Genomic DNA, 15,834 nt, shown 5'->3' with positions numbered 1-15,834 from the left:
TGCTTTGTGTCAGTGCTCACTCTTGCTGCAGCGTGTTTCTGTTTAAATCTTGCCTTGCAGACACGCAGTAGCAGCCACACCGGTTTGATCTTTTAACTCCCAGCATCGGCCAGACTAAGTCTGCAGGTTGTCAAGATCATCCCCCCTGTTGTGCTTTAGGTGTTCCCTGGAGGTTATCGTCTGGGGAAGCTGTTGAGTTGCTTCCCCATCAGGGCACGCTGAGCTCAGTGCTGTGCGTGTGTAGATTCTCTGCTTTCCCAGCCCAAGTACAACCAGAGAGCTTAGTCTGAGAGGAACTTGGGACTCACACGTCACTGTCCAGATCCCACACAGTCACACAGCGAGACGTACAGTTATTAGGTTTCTTGTGTTTATAGGGGATTGCACAGCTGTGCCACAAACACTGAAGACCCAAAACAGATTGATTTTTTTGGGGGGTGTTTTAATGTCTGTTCTCCTTTCTGTCTTCCCGTCCATCCTGTCTGGTAACTCCACTTCCTGTCCCCAGTTTCCACCCACTACATTTGAGCTAAGTGCTGAGAGAGGAGTGGGGACTGTTGGTCACCCATTCTGTCCTGCTCCTGGTTCTCCTATAAGCACCGTCACGAGACCAGGAGGTACGTTAAAGATGCTCTCAGAGGGATCACCTGTGTTGCCACATCTGTAGCCTCCACAGTTCCTTTGCCATAGATGAGCTTATCTGCAGTCTTCTAGTTTTCCTGTTCTTCAGTGACCTGAGCAAAACATCTACCTCTCTGGGAAAGAGGCATGAAATGCAAGTTACCTAGATAATGCAGTCCCAGGCTCCAGCCCTAAATGTCCTTCATTAACAAAAGTTGCCTTGAATTTCAGGTCTGGGGATTTGACTGTGCTGAGGTCTCAGAGCAACTCATTTGCTAACCTGCTGTTGTTTCCTCTTTAGGGAATTCCCAATGAAAGCTGGAGGTTGACAAAGATTAATGAGCGCTATGAGCTGTGTGATACATACCCTGCTATTCTAGCTGTGCCCGTAAACATTCCTGATGAAGAATTAAAGAGGGTAGCATCTTTCAGATCAAGAGGACGCATACCAGTGAGTGTGACAAAAGAAGCCACTTTCATGTGGTGGTGTAACATACCTTTGGACCATAAATAATACTAAGATCAGGCTGAGTAAATTCCACGGAGTAAATAAATGGTCAGTGGATAATAAAAGTGACAGCAACATGTTAGAGGAGTTAGAAAGCAACATTACCTCTTGTAACTACTGTTGTGAAAGAGATGTAGACTAAACCAAAATGAGAAGATAAGATAAGAGCACAGTCCAGGCTGAGTCTCAGTTCAGTTCCTGGGAAACACAGAGCAGCCCCATTTGGTTGTTTACGATTGTCTGGCCTGCTCTGACTTTCAGGATAGAGGAATACTTAGTGATACTCTTGATGAAAATGCTTATTAAATGGAATTAAGACAAAACACATCCTTATGATTATTTCAGCACTAACTGAAAATGTCCTGTTCTACTTCTCAAGCCTATAGGAAATTAAATCTGTTCCTAAAGTGCTTAACTTTTACTTGGTGTAATGTAGAGCAAGACATAGTCCAATGACTACAGAGCGAGAAAGTGGGTTTGCGACTCACACAACAGTGAGTAAACAGTCTGCATCATATTTAAAAGTCAGACTTAAACTTATTCAGTCACCTCTTTATTTGTTCAAACTTTGGGAAAGACACTAGAATGAATGAGTAAGGACAGAAGAGTTCTTTCTTTCAGTTGTGATTTAATAGAATCCAGCCTTCTGGAACCACCTAATAACGTGGCAGGATCCCAGCACAAACCATTACAGGTAAAACACTTCACTGGTTTAATGAATCCCATTTTTCCTTAATTTCTTTCTCATTTGTTTCTGAAGGTGTTGTCATGGATTCACCCAGAAAGTCAAGCAACAATCACTCGCTGTAGCCAGCCAATGGTGGGAGTGAGTGGCAAACGAAGCAAGGAAGATGAAAAGTACCTTCAAGCCATCATGGATTCTAATGCTCAGTCCCATAAAATCTTCATATTTGATGCAAGGCCTAGTGTGAATGCTGTAGCCAATAAGGTCAGGTGCTTTTTCCTCTGTCAAAAGCTGGGACTGTAGTCATTTAGAGCACATTTCCCACCACTTCAAATTATTCCTTTTCTACTATGGAGAGATTCATATGCAATGACCTGATTCTCTAGACAGACTTTAACACCTGCACTGGTATCAGTAGATACCAGTGTGACTATGAAAGGTCCATTTGGATTAATCCACAACTTGAAATGAGATTGGAAGGGAAAAAAATCAAAGTAGTACTGAGGTCAAACTCTAGCACCCTGGATCTTTGTGTATCACCATTTGTCACTTCACATGATTGAAAGACTGCTTCCTCTGGCAGCACCAGCACTCCATCCCTGGTAACCCTGATGGGAACAGGAGTTACTCAGCACTTCTGAAAATCAGGCATCGTGATCTTTAATTTCAAAATACAAGCTGGGGATCTTTAACATCTAGGAATGTTGCTGTGTTCTTCTTGCTGTTCTGTCTCATGCCATCACTATAAGCCCTGTTTTAATGGTAGAACTGCTTTGGTGCACTAAAGCTGATTTTTTTTTTTTTTCTTTAATCTGTCTTTCCCACTGCTTAGGAAAGGCAATTAGTGTGTGGGATATACTCCTCTTTAATAGTATGGTAAATTTGTAAATGACAGAATAGTGAATCTAGTGAGCTAGCAGCTTGAATGGGGATAAATGATAATTACAGAGAAAAAGAAAGCTTGTAATGTGATATTCTTTGGTAAAATTGTAGCATTCATTACTATTGCAGGAAAGAGACACAAAGTGTGTGCGTGTACATGTTTGTTCCCAATTGTAAGATAAATCCAGTGTTTTCTGCCTCTTTTAGGTAGCACAATCACTGTGGTATTTTGTTGGCTGATACTTGCTCAGAACAAATTAATAGGATAAAATATGTTTTCGCTTAATGATTTTTATGTGGCTTTTGTTCTTCAGGCTAAAGGAGGGGGCTATGAGAGTGAGGATGCCTATCAGAACGCAGAGTTAGTGTTCCTGGACATTCACAATATTCATGTTATGAGAGAATCGCTGAGAAAACTGAAAGAAATTGTATATCCCAATATCGAGGAGACTCACTGGCTGTCTAATTTAGAGTCAACTCACTGGCTAGAGCATATCAAGGTATGCATGTCTGCACCCACTGAAAGTGACCGAGTAACCACAAGTCTGTACCAGTCTGTTCACTGGGAAATGTATCCAGAGCTAACTCCAGTGCTGGATTTTCAGTTCCTGAGAAATTTAAAGACTTACATTTTGTTTGCAGTTTAAAAACAACTAAAAACATAGTTTCTTGGAATGGAGAATTTTGAGGAGATGGGAAGAGGGACAAGAGAGGCGGTGGAATGACTGAAAGACAGTGTTTTGGAAGTGAAGTGTGTTCCTGGGTAACGTGTAACTGTGAAAGCCCTGGATAGAGCACAGGAGTCCCCGAGTTTCCAAGCTCTTGACTCGGGGATCCTCGACATCCTGGCATTACTGCCTGGTCCAGACCTGCAGATGTTGGGAGTTTGTGCCCCACCAGCCTTTCAGGAATCCAAGCAGAACTGGAATGAGTGGGGCAAAATACTTCAGCTTCTACAAATGTTGGTTTTCAAATTAAGCTCTTTCTTTCCTACAAACACCCAGCTTACATTGTCTGCCTGCTAATGCAGAAAGGGGCAGTTGCAAATTGATGGCCATGGTTGTGTTCAGAGACAGAATGCTCCTGGGTTTAAATCTTGGTCTGTCCAAGGACTGAGCTTAATGCAGGGGCCCTTCCAGAGTTGTGCCTGTGCTACAGTTTAGATGTGTTGTCATCTTGCTGGAACAAAAAATGTGTTCACCAATTTGCTGTGCTAGTTAGAAAGTAGTTGGAACTGATTTACCATTCTCCTTGAGGCAGACAGAGCCCTTGGTTTGTCCTGTGTTGTCACCAGCCGTTTTTCATTTATAGTTTCTGTTCCAAAGAGATTTTATAACTTTTTTTTTTTTCTTTCCTTGTCCTAGCTCATTCTTGCTGGAGCCCTTCGGATTGCTGACAAAGTAGAGTCGGGGAAGACATCTGTGGTTGTACACTGCAGTGATGGCTGGGACCGGACAGCCCAGCTCACCTCTCTCGCTCTGCTCATGTTAGATGGCTACTACCGAACTATCAGGGGCTTTGAAGTGCTAGTGGAGAAGGAGTGGCTGAGCTTCGGCCACAGATTTCAGCTGGTGAGTCACTGGCCCTTGGAAGGCACTGAACAGAAAGTTATTGTCCACCTTGAAGGATTTCAAAGGAGTGTAGCCTTTCCTGTGAGAAGTCTCCCAGCTGAACTCGCAGAAGAAAGGTGAATGCTGTGCTGTTGTTTTCTGCCTGCTATTCCAGTCATCTCTTAACCTCCTTGGAGACAGTCTTGGTTAGATATGAGGACCAGGTGGTATTAAATCTCTCAGGTGCATGACTGATATGTCATGTTCCCATGCTCAGGCTTAAACCAACAGTGTGCTTTGGGTTTGGGACAGGCATTTCTAGACCACAGAGGTATTTTTGTCTTTCCAGATCAGTCCATTTTCTGAGACTGCTCAGACACAGTCATCTAGCAAATGCCTTGGTATTGAAGAGATTGGGGAACATGGTGAAGGCCTTGACTTCACATTCTGCTTTTGGGGAGGCTTTAATTGTTTAGGCAAGAGAAATGATGTTTGAGACTGGGCCAAGAATGACTCATGGTTGTGTGCTGAGAGTCGGCAGAAGAACAGCTTTGTGGACCTGTGACACAGCAGTTTGTTATGGTTTGCACTGATGGGAGTTGAGAGCCTTTCAATGGTATCCTTTCAGTCTTTGTTCTGACTGTCCATAGCTCTTCTCTTGTGGTCATTTGATTTTGGCAAGGGCTAGAACAAGGTCTGTTTACAGCACATGTGACAGTGGGTTGCATAGTCAAGTGCTCTGAGGAAGGTGGGGAAACTGAGGCACTAAGCAACTGAGGTTCTGCTGCAGCAAAACTGTTACCTGGTGTTTATGACTATTTTAGCTTCCTTGTCTGTACAAAGAAGATAATTAAATGATTTCCTTTGGTGAAGGGAGAACAGAATTGTATCTCTGTTGCTTACATGTTCTTGTACTGCCTTTGTACAGTCCTTGGCACTCCTGAGTAATATGTAACCAGTAACATACTATACTGGTTACATGCAATCAGGCCTCACATGTCTTATCCAAGGCCACACAGCCCAGTCAGGGTTGGAGGCCTATTCCTGGAGACAATTTCATCACTGCCTCTCTTGAGGTGGCAGGAGATGAGCTGGGTTAGTGTTTGTACAGCGCTTGGAAGCTGTGAGGTGTTGTGTGACGGTTATCGCTGTGCCTGGAGGGAGTGTCTGGACCTAGCACACTGCACTACTGAGGTAGCCAGGACAACAGCTGCAGCTGAAGCAAAAACCATTCTCTTTTTTTTTTTTCCTTCTGAACTTTAGCTATTAACTGAAATCAGTGCCAGCGTAGCATCTGGAGCCTCTTCTCGAACAACTCTTGTTTTAATTTAGCATGAAAATATCCCCATAAAGAAATTTCACTTCAAAGACAAAGGGAGTAGCTGTCCTTTACCCGCTGATACGGACAAAGCAAAATCAGGAGTCATTTGAACCTTCTTAAAGCTGTTGGTAAAGGCTTAGGTGACTGAGAGGAGACCACAGCAGTTTCTCCATCAAGCCCTGTGCGATTCACGTTCTTTGTCCTGCTGTGTTTCAGAGAGTTGGCCATGGAGATAAGAATCACGCAGACGCGGATCGCTCTCCTGTCTTCCTGCAGTTCATCGACTGTGTCTGGCAAATGACAAGACAGGTAAATTGCTGGGCGGCACACATGTCCACAAAGCCACTGTACCAAGAACCTGGCACAGTGTCTGGCCACAGGAGTAATTTCCAAGCTGACCTGCACAGGTTTTCCTTCCTGGGCTTTTACTCTTTCCTTGAGATTCTGTTTAGCAAAGAACCTGAATGCACAGGAAGCGCACAGGAAGGTCGCGATGTCAGCGTGCATCAGATTAGCTAGTTACTGGGTGCTGCTTGCCTACGTGCTGTTATAACATCAGCTCTGAGAAGAAGCTTGCCTCACTCTGAAAGAGGGGACAGCTGCCTGACACTCGCCATGGGCAGGAACAGACCCCAGCCATCCTCAGGAGCCCGCTGTGCCTTCAGAGGCATAAGTGACTTGAGCTGCTGATAGAAACCTCTAACATGGGCAGTGCAGGCAGATCCCTGTTGCCTCTGCTTCAACTGATCCCATAACCAAGCCTGCAGCAAGACGTGCATTTGCTCCATTTTAACTTCTGAAGGCAAACATACTGCTCCTGATTTATACGTGATATACAGAGCTGAGTTCCTCACTTCAGACCAGGCACGGCAGAGGCACAGTTCAGGAGAGATCCCCTATGGTTGGGAGGTTTTTCCCCAGGTATGTGAAACCTGGAAGGTTTTTTGTGTCTGCTGTGACACAAAAATGTGTTACACAGCAAATGTCAGCAATGGTCAGGCAGTTCACTGAAAAATTTAAGCTCATCATGGATTAAAACAGGTGAAATAGAAAAGGATGCAACTATATGTGAAGCTGTACCATCTCCAAGTAGAGAAAGAGGGAGGCTTTAGCATCATCAAAAGTCACTTTCAGTGTGCTATCCTCGGGTTGCTCCTAGAAGCAGACATCCTGACCTGCAGCTGGCGAGGTCAGGATGTTGCAGCTGGGGCAGCATGGGAAGAGTAGGGTGGTGTGTGAGGGAGGAAGGCCTCCCGCTCTCCTCTCCATCGCCCCAGCGTGTCTTTGCTGTACACTGCATGTATTCTTACGGACTCTTTGTGGAGCTTCAGTTCTCCCTGTCTTGGGTCTGATTGTTTCTGCATGGAACATCCACAGCAAACACAGCCCCTGCCCACGCACCCGTTCCTCCCACTGACCTGCGTTGCAAGGTGCCTCCCTGCTGTTCCCTCTGGGAAGTGCTCTGCTGAGCACACAGGTTATTTCCATTTGTCCCTTGGAAATTTCCATTTCTTTTTATGCATCATTTCACATATGCTCCAGCCTTTTTTTCGCAGTCTTGTTGCATGGTCTGTCATTAGGGGCAGGCATAGCAGAGCAAGCTTCCACTTGAAGCAGCACTGAGTGTGTAGAAACACAGCAGTCAAACCCTTCAGACCTTTGGCTTTTGCTCAGAATTTCTCTCTGCACATGTAAAGCAACTTTTCAAGAGAGAAACTCTTGCTCCTGGAAGGAGAAAATGTGATCCTCAATATTCTCCCAGGCAAAGAACAGAGACAAATCCTGGTTTAGAAATAGAGAAAGCCAACTACCTACCAAGACCACAAAGTGGGAGAAAGTTTATTTGTGATTCCTGTTCTAAAATCCCTGCCTAATTTTCTGGTTCTGTCTGAAGTTTCCTACAGCATTTGAGTTCAACGAGTACTTCCTGATAACCATCCTGGATCACCTGTACAGCTGTTTGTTTGGGACCTTCCTGTGCAGCAGTGAGCAGCAGCGAGTCAAGGAGGTAAGACAGCTTTGAAGGTGTGGTACTGTGATTGCTGTAGCTGGCCAGGTGCTGCTAGAGACATTGTCTTAGCACACAGACAGTGGTAGATACAGGTCTGGGTAACGCCAAGCCCCCTTCTTCACAGTTTAAACTCATGTTTGTTGGAGATGACATTTCAGAGCAATACCATTGCCCTCTGGATGGTCCCACTGCTTTCAGCATGGCATTCAGCAACTCACTGCTGGCTGAGTAGCTCCTGGTTGTCTCCCAAGTAGTTGGAAATGCAGTTTTTCTTCAAATTCCAGTTTAATGCCACCTTCTCTGTGGAAACTGGTACCTTTCTGCCCTCCCTTTTTCTGGCAGTGGTCCCATAATGTTGATTTTAACTACCAAGTGTGTATTGTCATTCTGCACACACAGGTTACAGCAAGTAACTGGTCTCAATGCCTGTTCTTGCTGTGCTTGCATAATGCTAGGAGAGGACAGAGCTGCTAGTATGAGGAAGGACATGCCTCTAGGTCCTGCCACCAGCCAGCTCTGCCCGGCAGAGCCCTTGTTTGCCCAGGGAGGAGCGTATAGATGTGTACATGGAGACCATTCAAGCACTACCCTGTTCAGACCCAATCTGGAATCAGAAGGAAAAGCAGTGACACTCATTGTGTCTCACCTACCTACAGATGAAACCTTTTGTCACCAAAAGGTGACGTTGAGGACAGTGCTGTGTGGACCTGATGTGAAAAATAAAAAATAAAAATAATTAAAAAATAAATTACTGTGATACAGAAGTGATAGCATTGTCCTGAAGTGAAATCAGAGTTCCTGTTTAGAGTCCACAGTGGTTGAATAATTGTAATTTCCAGAGTGGAAAACCCGGGTGCTGTTTGCATGTGGGTTGTTTTTAGGGCCTAGTCAAGTACTTAATGTAGAAGGCACTTCACTGGTTTCACTGGGACTACTCACAGGCCTAATTACTGAACTAGATCGGGGCTCAAGTCAAATGTTTTCTTTTTTTATTTTCAATTAAATACTCCAGCACGCCCTCCAGGAGCACTTTAAAGAGGTGAAGTTTAACCAAAGCACTGAGAATTCACGTGCCAGTGTCCCCTTGCTGTGCCCATGGCGATTCCTGGTCTGTATTGGCAGCAGGGTGGGTAAGGGGATGGGATGTTTCCCTGCCAGGGTGCGTGTGTACCTGCCTGCATCCATCTGCTTCCATTACAAACCACATCAAAAGAAGGGAGGGGTTTTTGTAAGCTGCAAAAAGACAACCAGCTCTAAATTAATGACAGGCATATGTATATGCTGTTATATACACTTTGAAGATAAATGCTGGGATTTGTACGGGAAATAAAAGCCTCCTCCACCCCCTTCCCTTACAGAGCCTTCCAAAAAAGACCGTGTCGCTTTGGTCTTACATCAACAGCCAGCTGGAAGACTTCACTAACCCCCTGTATGTGAGCTACTCCAACCACGTCCTGTATCCCGTGGCCAGTATGCGCCACCTCGAGCTGTGGGTCGGCTACTACATCCGCTGGAACCCCAGGATGAAACCGCAGGTACATCTCCTCCAAGGATCCTGCTTTCATTTCCCTCCCTGCTACTACTAATACTGTCATTTTGGAACTCAGGACCTTTGAAGCACAACAAGTAAAGTACAAGCTTGAGCTGCCACTGCTGAAATCTAAACCCAAAAGCTAAAATTCAAATGTAAGCAAATGAAAGAGCAGCATCTACAGCTGGCTGGTGTGGGTGCTCAGCTGGAGGTCACTGCCTTGTGCAATCTGCAGGAGCTGAAGATACTCAGCAGCTTGGAAAATTTCTCACTTAGAACATGGGCAAAATCATCTGATTTCTCTCTTCTTTACAAAAAGAGCCTAAAAATCTAAGACTTCTTTGGATGTGGGATTCTGGATCTGAGTTTTGGGGCTCTATTTAGATTACCAGTAACAGGAACCTGCTGCTCACTTTGGCTGCCCAAGGCACGGGGGTCTGCGTGCGACCCTCTGACACTCTTGACCACTGAGAGCGGGGAGAGTGGTGCACCCAGGGCAGGCACCTGAGACAGGCAGTCTGAGCACGGCCCGAAATGCTGAATCACTTTTTCATAGGAAGGGACATATTCCTGCATTGCCCCAGTGTCCAGCTGCAGATAACACAGCTTTGCACGTCTGGGGTGTTAGATACAGGAACCCAACACGTGCTTTCCAGTAGTCACTGTTTAACAGGCAGAACTATGTGAAAATATTTAGCTAAATCTGTGTTGTTTTTTTTTTTCCCTCCAAAGCCCTGAAATTCTGTCCAGGTTGAGATGCCAAGGCCAGTGTTCCCCGTAAATGTCAGAGATTAGTTTTGTAACTGTCATCTTTCAGAGGATACACTAAGTTTTGTTTAGCCACCATGGCACTATGCATGTTGGATGAGTATCCCAAAGCCAGAGCAACCACTCACCCACCCACCCCTGGGCTGGAGGCAGCGACATCAGCCACCTGCCTCCCCTCCTTTCCTCACAGCTGCATGCGAGGTCAGCGGCAGCGTTCCCTGGTTCAGGCTTCCACTTCCATGCTTGCCTCCCAGCACTCAGGTACATCTTGTTTTTTACAGGAACCTGTCCACAGTCGCTACAAGGAGCTTCTTGCCAAGCGGGCCGAGCTGCAGAAGAAAGTGGAGGAACTGCAGAGAGAAATCACCAACCGCTCCACCTCATCCTCGGAGAGAGCCGGCTCTCCCGCACAGTGCGTCGCTCCTGTACAGACAGTTGTGTGACACAGACTTTTTTTGCCAAGTACCTTCCCAGGACCATCAGGGCAGCTTTTCTGAAACCCTCTGGATTTCCAGCGTGGTGTCTGGGAGATGCCAATCTATTTATTTATTTCTCTCCAGGGTAATTTATTAGTACTGTAGCACTAGAGGAAGCTTAAGCAAAAACAAACAAACAAGGCCCCCTATGCAATTAACCTTCTCAGTGGCTAGATTATAATACAAGCTAATTGCACTTGCCACCTAAAAGAAACCCTTTGTTCACTTATGTGCTGGAAATCGCTTGGCTTTAAAGAGAGACTGTGTGCTAGAATGAAATACCATGAAGGAAAAACATCTCCTCAAGGAAAACACCTTAGAAGTTCGAAAAATCTCCCCTTTGCTAAATGGAAATATAGAATCTGACTTTGTCTTGGAGCCCAGAATACGTAATACAGCCCAGCTGTAACGTCTCGAAGCCCTCTGCTATTACTGTCTGCATAGCCCTGTTAGTGAGAGCATTTGCCAGCGTACTTGGAGACAAGCACCGATAGCATCTGCAACGTATCCCTGTTCTCACTTCTCCCTCCACTTTGAGCTGCTACATCATAGGAAGCCATGGAAATGATGCCTTATTTGAAAAGGGCAGCTTCTACCAGTAAACCACGGTGGTAGAGGAGCAACCTACATGACTTTGTAGGATAAAAGTTTACTGCCATCTCTGCAGCTTTAGAGTCTCGCTTATGGTTTACATGGGGTGTGCAAGGATGCAACTGCAGCACCTCTGTTTCTGAGGGGGGGAAGCAGAGCGTGGCTCCCCTGGGCTTTCTGCAGCACCTCTGTCCTCCAGTGCCTCATACTCATCGGGGGAAGGGTAGTGGAATACCAGGGGGCAGGTGTGAGCTGCTGGGATCAGTCCTTTCATTTTGCTTGGGTAAGTGTAATTAGTGATTTCAGTGCTCCTGTGCAGGATCATAGTGGTGTATTCAAGGTATTGCAGTTTTCTGTTAACTAACAGAACCAACTATCTATCAACCAAAGAAGCCTTTCTGCCTCCATTGCAACTGCTACTTAAGGTTAGTGTGGTCAACTAAACAGCTTAGCCAGTTTCCAAGCCTTGTGTTTAGGTCTCCTTCCTCATAGCATACTTCAAGAATTACTGTCACCTGACTAAACTTAAGTCCAAAATCAATTTTAATACAAAATTTTATTGTAGTAATGGAGATAAAAGACACACTTGGTGAAACTATGACTGCCCCCTTGCTCTTCCAAACAGGTAAGTAGGGGGTCACAGAAGACAGGGCTTACAGTGAAGGAAGTGATGTACATCCAAGGATCTTTACTCCAGCCTGGGTCTCGTCTCTGTGCTAAGGAAGAGGGGCACTGCTTGGTCTTGTTCCTGTGTTGCTCTTTTATCATCAAATCCCACAGTGTGGTCACTGGTTTAATATACCCATCAGCACACTGCTTCACGAAGGATCTTTACTCCAGCCTGGGTCTCGTCTCCGTGCTAAGGAAGAGGAACACTGCTTGGTCTGTGTCCCTGTGTTGCTCTTTTATCATCAGATCCCACAGTGTGGTCACTGGTTTAATACACCCATCAGCACACTGCTTCACACTGCCTCTCTTCCATGATAGAGAAGTATTTTCTGAGAGGGTACAAGCATGGACCAGTTTACACATAAGAAGCTGCCTTTCAAGCACCACATTCCTCCTCCTGAGGCAGTAATTCCCCCCTGCAGTCTCCATTTCTGCCTGCTCTGCTGCAATCAGAGGCTCAGCACTTGCAGAGAAATCCACCACCACCCTCTGACAGAAGGAGTGACAGGCTGTACAGCATCACTGCAGCTGTTGTAGGGTGGCCTGAGATGTTATGGTTCAATAGTGCAAAGAAGCCACACAAAACACCTTCCGAAGGACTTGGATTTGCTGCAAAGTTAAAGGGCAGAGCTGCTGTTACGTACAATCACTAGCTGAGATGGTTCATAGCATTATTCTCTATTAGCAAATTGACTATGTATGTATATTTTGTTCCTTGATGAAGGTTGTTTGGTTTCCTTAACACTAATAAAAACTGATAAATGGGTAAAGTTCCTGTGCTTTTGATTTTCAACTATGTGGTTCTCCAAACGATGTGTAGGACATGCAATCATTAATAAAACAGCACTGAAAGCTTAATACATTGAATCCAAATCTCTCATTCTTCTGCAGGTGGTCTTACTAACGTTCAAACTCTGAAATCTAGAATGACAAGAAAACAAAATTCATCTTTAGGCAAGTTTCTCTTATCCTGTACAGACCAGTATTGATACAGATACAGTGCTGAGCTGCTCAATGTTACAAAAATACTTTCACAATAAAAAAAAAAAAATCAAAACCATTTGTGCACTTGCATTAGCACAGTAACTTCTGTGTAAAAGGAGGATTCACATTTTTCTGTGTAACTCATGTTAAGCCCAGATTCACTGTGACTATCTGGGATCAGCTCAGTGCCTGCTCCTTGAAGCTCTCACACCTAGTAGGCTTAATTCCAACTCCAGGCCTGGTTAACAGCTGCTGACTTCTCCCTGCTAAAACCTTCTGTGCCTCAGATGCAGGGTTTATCTTTAAAACTCAAATCCCTTGTGCCTGTGTTGACCCCCCAGAGTTCCCTGCCTGTTCACCTGCAGCCAAGGGTGGACAACTCTGACTCTCACCTTACTGCAGCTTGCTTGTCACATCACCACAAAAAGCAGGCTGGATGGGGCACACAGCTGCAGCAAACACACAGTTGTTGGAGGAAGTGCAGCTTTCCCACCATTTATTCAACAGGCAAGCTGGCTTTATTATTTCTCAACTGTATAAACATAATCTAGGTCTTCTATACATTCCATTAATAGGAAATTCTTTACATTATTAACATAATAAATAACATTTACTCAGCTGTGCAAGTCAGAGTGCAAATGAATTGCACCACTACTAAAGTAGGTAGCTTGAAGCACGTATTTCAAGTTAAAAGCAAGATGCTGGGACTGAACGGCATGATTGAGGCACTTGCAGTTTAAAACACTTGTGGTTTATCTCACCCCTTTACCACCCAAAGCTGTGGCCTGGGAGACAGGATATTATCCTCTATCCTATAGCTTTTGCACAGAGTAGGATTTCTGTAAAAAAATTAATTCTTCAGACTTGAAAATAATTCTTTCAATCAACCATTAAGCAAAATAATTTGGAAAAGTTACTTTGCTCCTTTTTTGAGTACTCCAACATCCATTGCCATTAATGCAGTGTAGCAGCAGAAGAACTAGGAAAGCTTCTTGAGGACAGCTCCATAGAAAACGCTTTTAAAATGATTTACCTGTTCTCCAAACCACCACAGACACTCAGGTCTTAAGCAACTGCAGCTGCACACAGAACAGAAGTGACAAAAGACCTCAAGACTTACAGTCCCAGCAGCATTTTCAAACCAGATGCATCTTGAGAAGCCTCCCAATGCACAGTTCAACACTGGTGTGAAGCCTCACCAGCATTTCACACATGCCAACCCACACAGGTGTGATGCTTGGTGTGCTGAAAGAGGTGGTGGGATTGCTGGAACCATAACATGAACCAGTGCACACCTATGGTTACATGCAGTGGCTGGGTACCTTAAAAATGGGATGTGGCATAAGCTGGACCCTAATACACACAATCACACCCAGGGATGGAGAATTAAGGGCCCGCCTTTCAAAAGTGCACTTAGCATACAGTAGTCTCTTCCACATAGCAAGAAAGGCAACTGCTTTATATCTGGAATGTGAGAAAGTTTGACCAGGATGGTGTCAAGAACATCTCCTGGAGAACTGTCAGTAGTCCCAGCTGATATCGTCTTTCTGCAGTGAAGTCTGTATGGTCTGCATGTCTCGCAACAACTGGAGATTTTTCCGACTCTTCTCCCCAGGTTTCACTTTGATGGGACCAGCATCCTTTCCTTTTGTGGTTACGGTAGTTGTCACTTTAACTTCACTAACAGGGAACCTGCTGTCTTTTAGTTGTTTAGAAGTCTTTTTGGACTTGCATTCTCCCTTAAGTCTCTCGAGCTGAAAGAGAAACCCAAAGAAAAACATGAAGCAGCGACCTTCAGTTTATGTTGGGCAATTCTTGCAGACAGGTGAAATATCCCACCACTCATCTCACCCAGCTGAGCAAATGGATGCTCCCAAGCCACCTGTAATAATAAATATTTTGTTTTCCTTCCACAGCATTGCTATTTTAGCACCTTCAGAGCAGTGTTCAGCTTACAGTCTAAACTACTAGGTTATCTCTTCAAAAACTTACAAGTTTATTATAGGGAAATGTCTCCATCATGAACGTAATAGAGAAAAGTTATAGGTGACAAGAAGTTGATTTGTCACTGTTGCCATCCAGTGATTAAAAAAACAAAACAAACATAAAAAAACAGATTTTTTTTTTTCTACACACATACTAGTGATTTTAGTAGCTAGTCACTGTCAGATGTAGTTTTAAAAAGAACAGCAAAACTCTGCTGAGGCGAGGAGCTGGTATCCACACACAGCACTATGGATCACAGCTTGTAAGACTCGGTACTCAGCAGTGAAGACTGAGCTGGTGTCAGCTTGAAGGTGGAATGGGACAGAGACTAAGGTGCAGCCACATCCACGCTCCCAAGCTGCCAAATGTCTGGTTTCCATGGCTCCCCTCACTTCAGGTAGTGCTGCTCCTTCCTCCTCCTTCAGAGCATTCAGCAATTTCCCTCAATGCTGACTCCTAAAACTTTTGCCAGTGGCTCACCAGAAGCCTCAGCACACACAGAGCCATTGCTACTGGGAACTACTACACATCTGTTTCTCTGCAACAGCCCCTCTGAAGATCGTCAGAGAGCAAAGGTGAGCGATGCTTCTGTTCAAAAACATTTCACACATCCATCCTGGATGTCAGCAGCAGTGCTCTCTACATATTTTGTGTGTAAGTTATGTCAGGTGAGGGTGAATCTTGGTTTATATGAACTGAACCAGATTAAACACATGGGGTTAAGCTCTTTGGAAGAATTTCACTGAAATCCATGAAGATAGGAGAAAATAGGAAATTGAAAGGTTTCCTAGCTATGAATGCACAGGCTAGACTATTCAAAGCCTTTTGAAAGTTGCTTTAAACTGGAACAGATACTTCAGGTTTTATAAAACACACATTGAAACATAAATAGGTCATTTACCCCAAGCAAAGGAGAACTGTTAAAAGATTCAGCTCAATGGTGAAAGCCCCTGGGAATCCAGGTACCTCTGTAAATACAGCTTAGGTTCCTCTCAGTCCAGTGTGAAAACCAGCACTTCACAAGGGCTTTCCCCCACGACCTGTGCAGCTGGGTGTCACCAGGGACCTCGCACAAAGCAGCTGCTTTGGTTCAGCACAGCTGTGTGACACACGCCAGGAGCGACTGTGACTGATCAGAACACAGGTATCTCCTGACACACCACACACCCAACCAGACACACCTCCCAGGCCGAGCGCTGCGGGCCCAGGAAGGGGACTCGCACCTCCAGCCCCACAGGCTGTTTCTCATGG

At 45.0% G+C, this 15,834-nt stretch overlaps 1 protein-coding gene across 2 annotated transcripts in view; it reads left to right on the top strand.

The window, feature by feature from the left end:
• The window catches only part of MTMR2 (myotubularin related protein 2), a 60,727-nt gene extending 50,002 nt beyond the window's left edge, over window positions 1-10,725 (top strand). Inside the window, exons 7-14 of one of the 2 annotated variants that reach the window (XM_010165901.1) lie at window positions 923-1,072; window positions 1,890-2,078; window positions 3,011-3,196; window positions 4,061-4,267; window positions 5,784-5,876; window positions 7,462-7,575; window positions 8,937-9,113; window positions 10,159-10,725. In XM_010165901.1, coding sequence (XP_010164203.1) covers window positions 923-1,072; window positions 1,890-2,078; window positions 3,011-3,196; window positions 4,061-4,267; window positions 5,784-5,876; window positions 7,462-7,575; window positions 8,937-9,113; window positions 10,159-10,320 — 1,278 coding nt within the window. In that variant the 3' untranslated portion in view covers window positions 10,321-10,725. The remainder of the gene's footprint in view (window positions 1-922; window positions 1,073-1,889; window positions 2,079-3,010; window positions 3,197-4,060; window positions 4,268-5,783; window positions 5,877-7,461; window positions 7,576-8,936; window positions 9,114-10,158) is intronic. The other variant, XM_010165902.2, reaches the window with a different exon arrangement.
• The last annotated feature ends 5,109 nt before the right edge of the window (window positions 10,726-15,834 follow it).

This window comes from Antrostomus carolinensis, unplaced genomic scaffold (genome assembly GCF_000700745.2).
Source record: "Antrostomus carolinensis isolate BGI_N321 unplaced genomic scaffold, ASM70074v2 scaffold13434, whole genome shotgun sequence".
NCBI lineage: Eukaryota > Metazoa > Chordata > Aves > Caprimulgiformes > Caprimulgidae > Antrostomus > Antrostomus carolinensis.
This window is presented reverse-complemented; position numbering and strand designations above follow the sequence as displayed.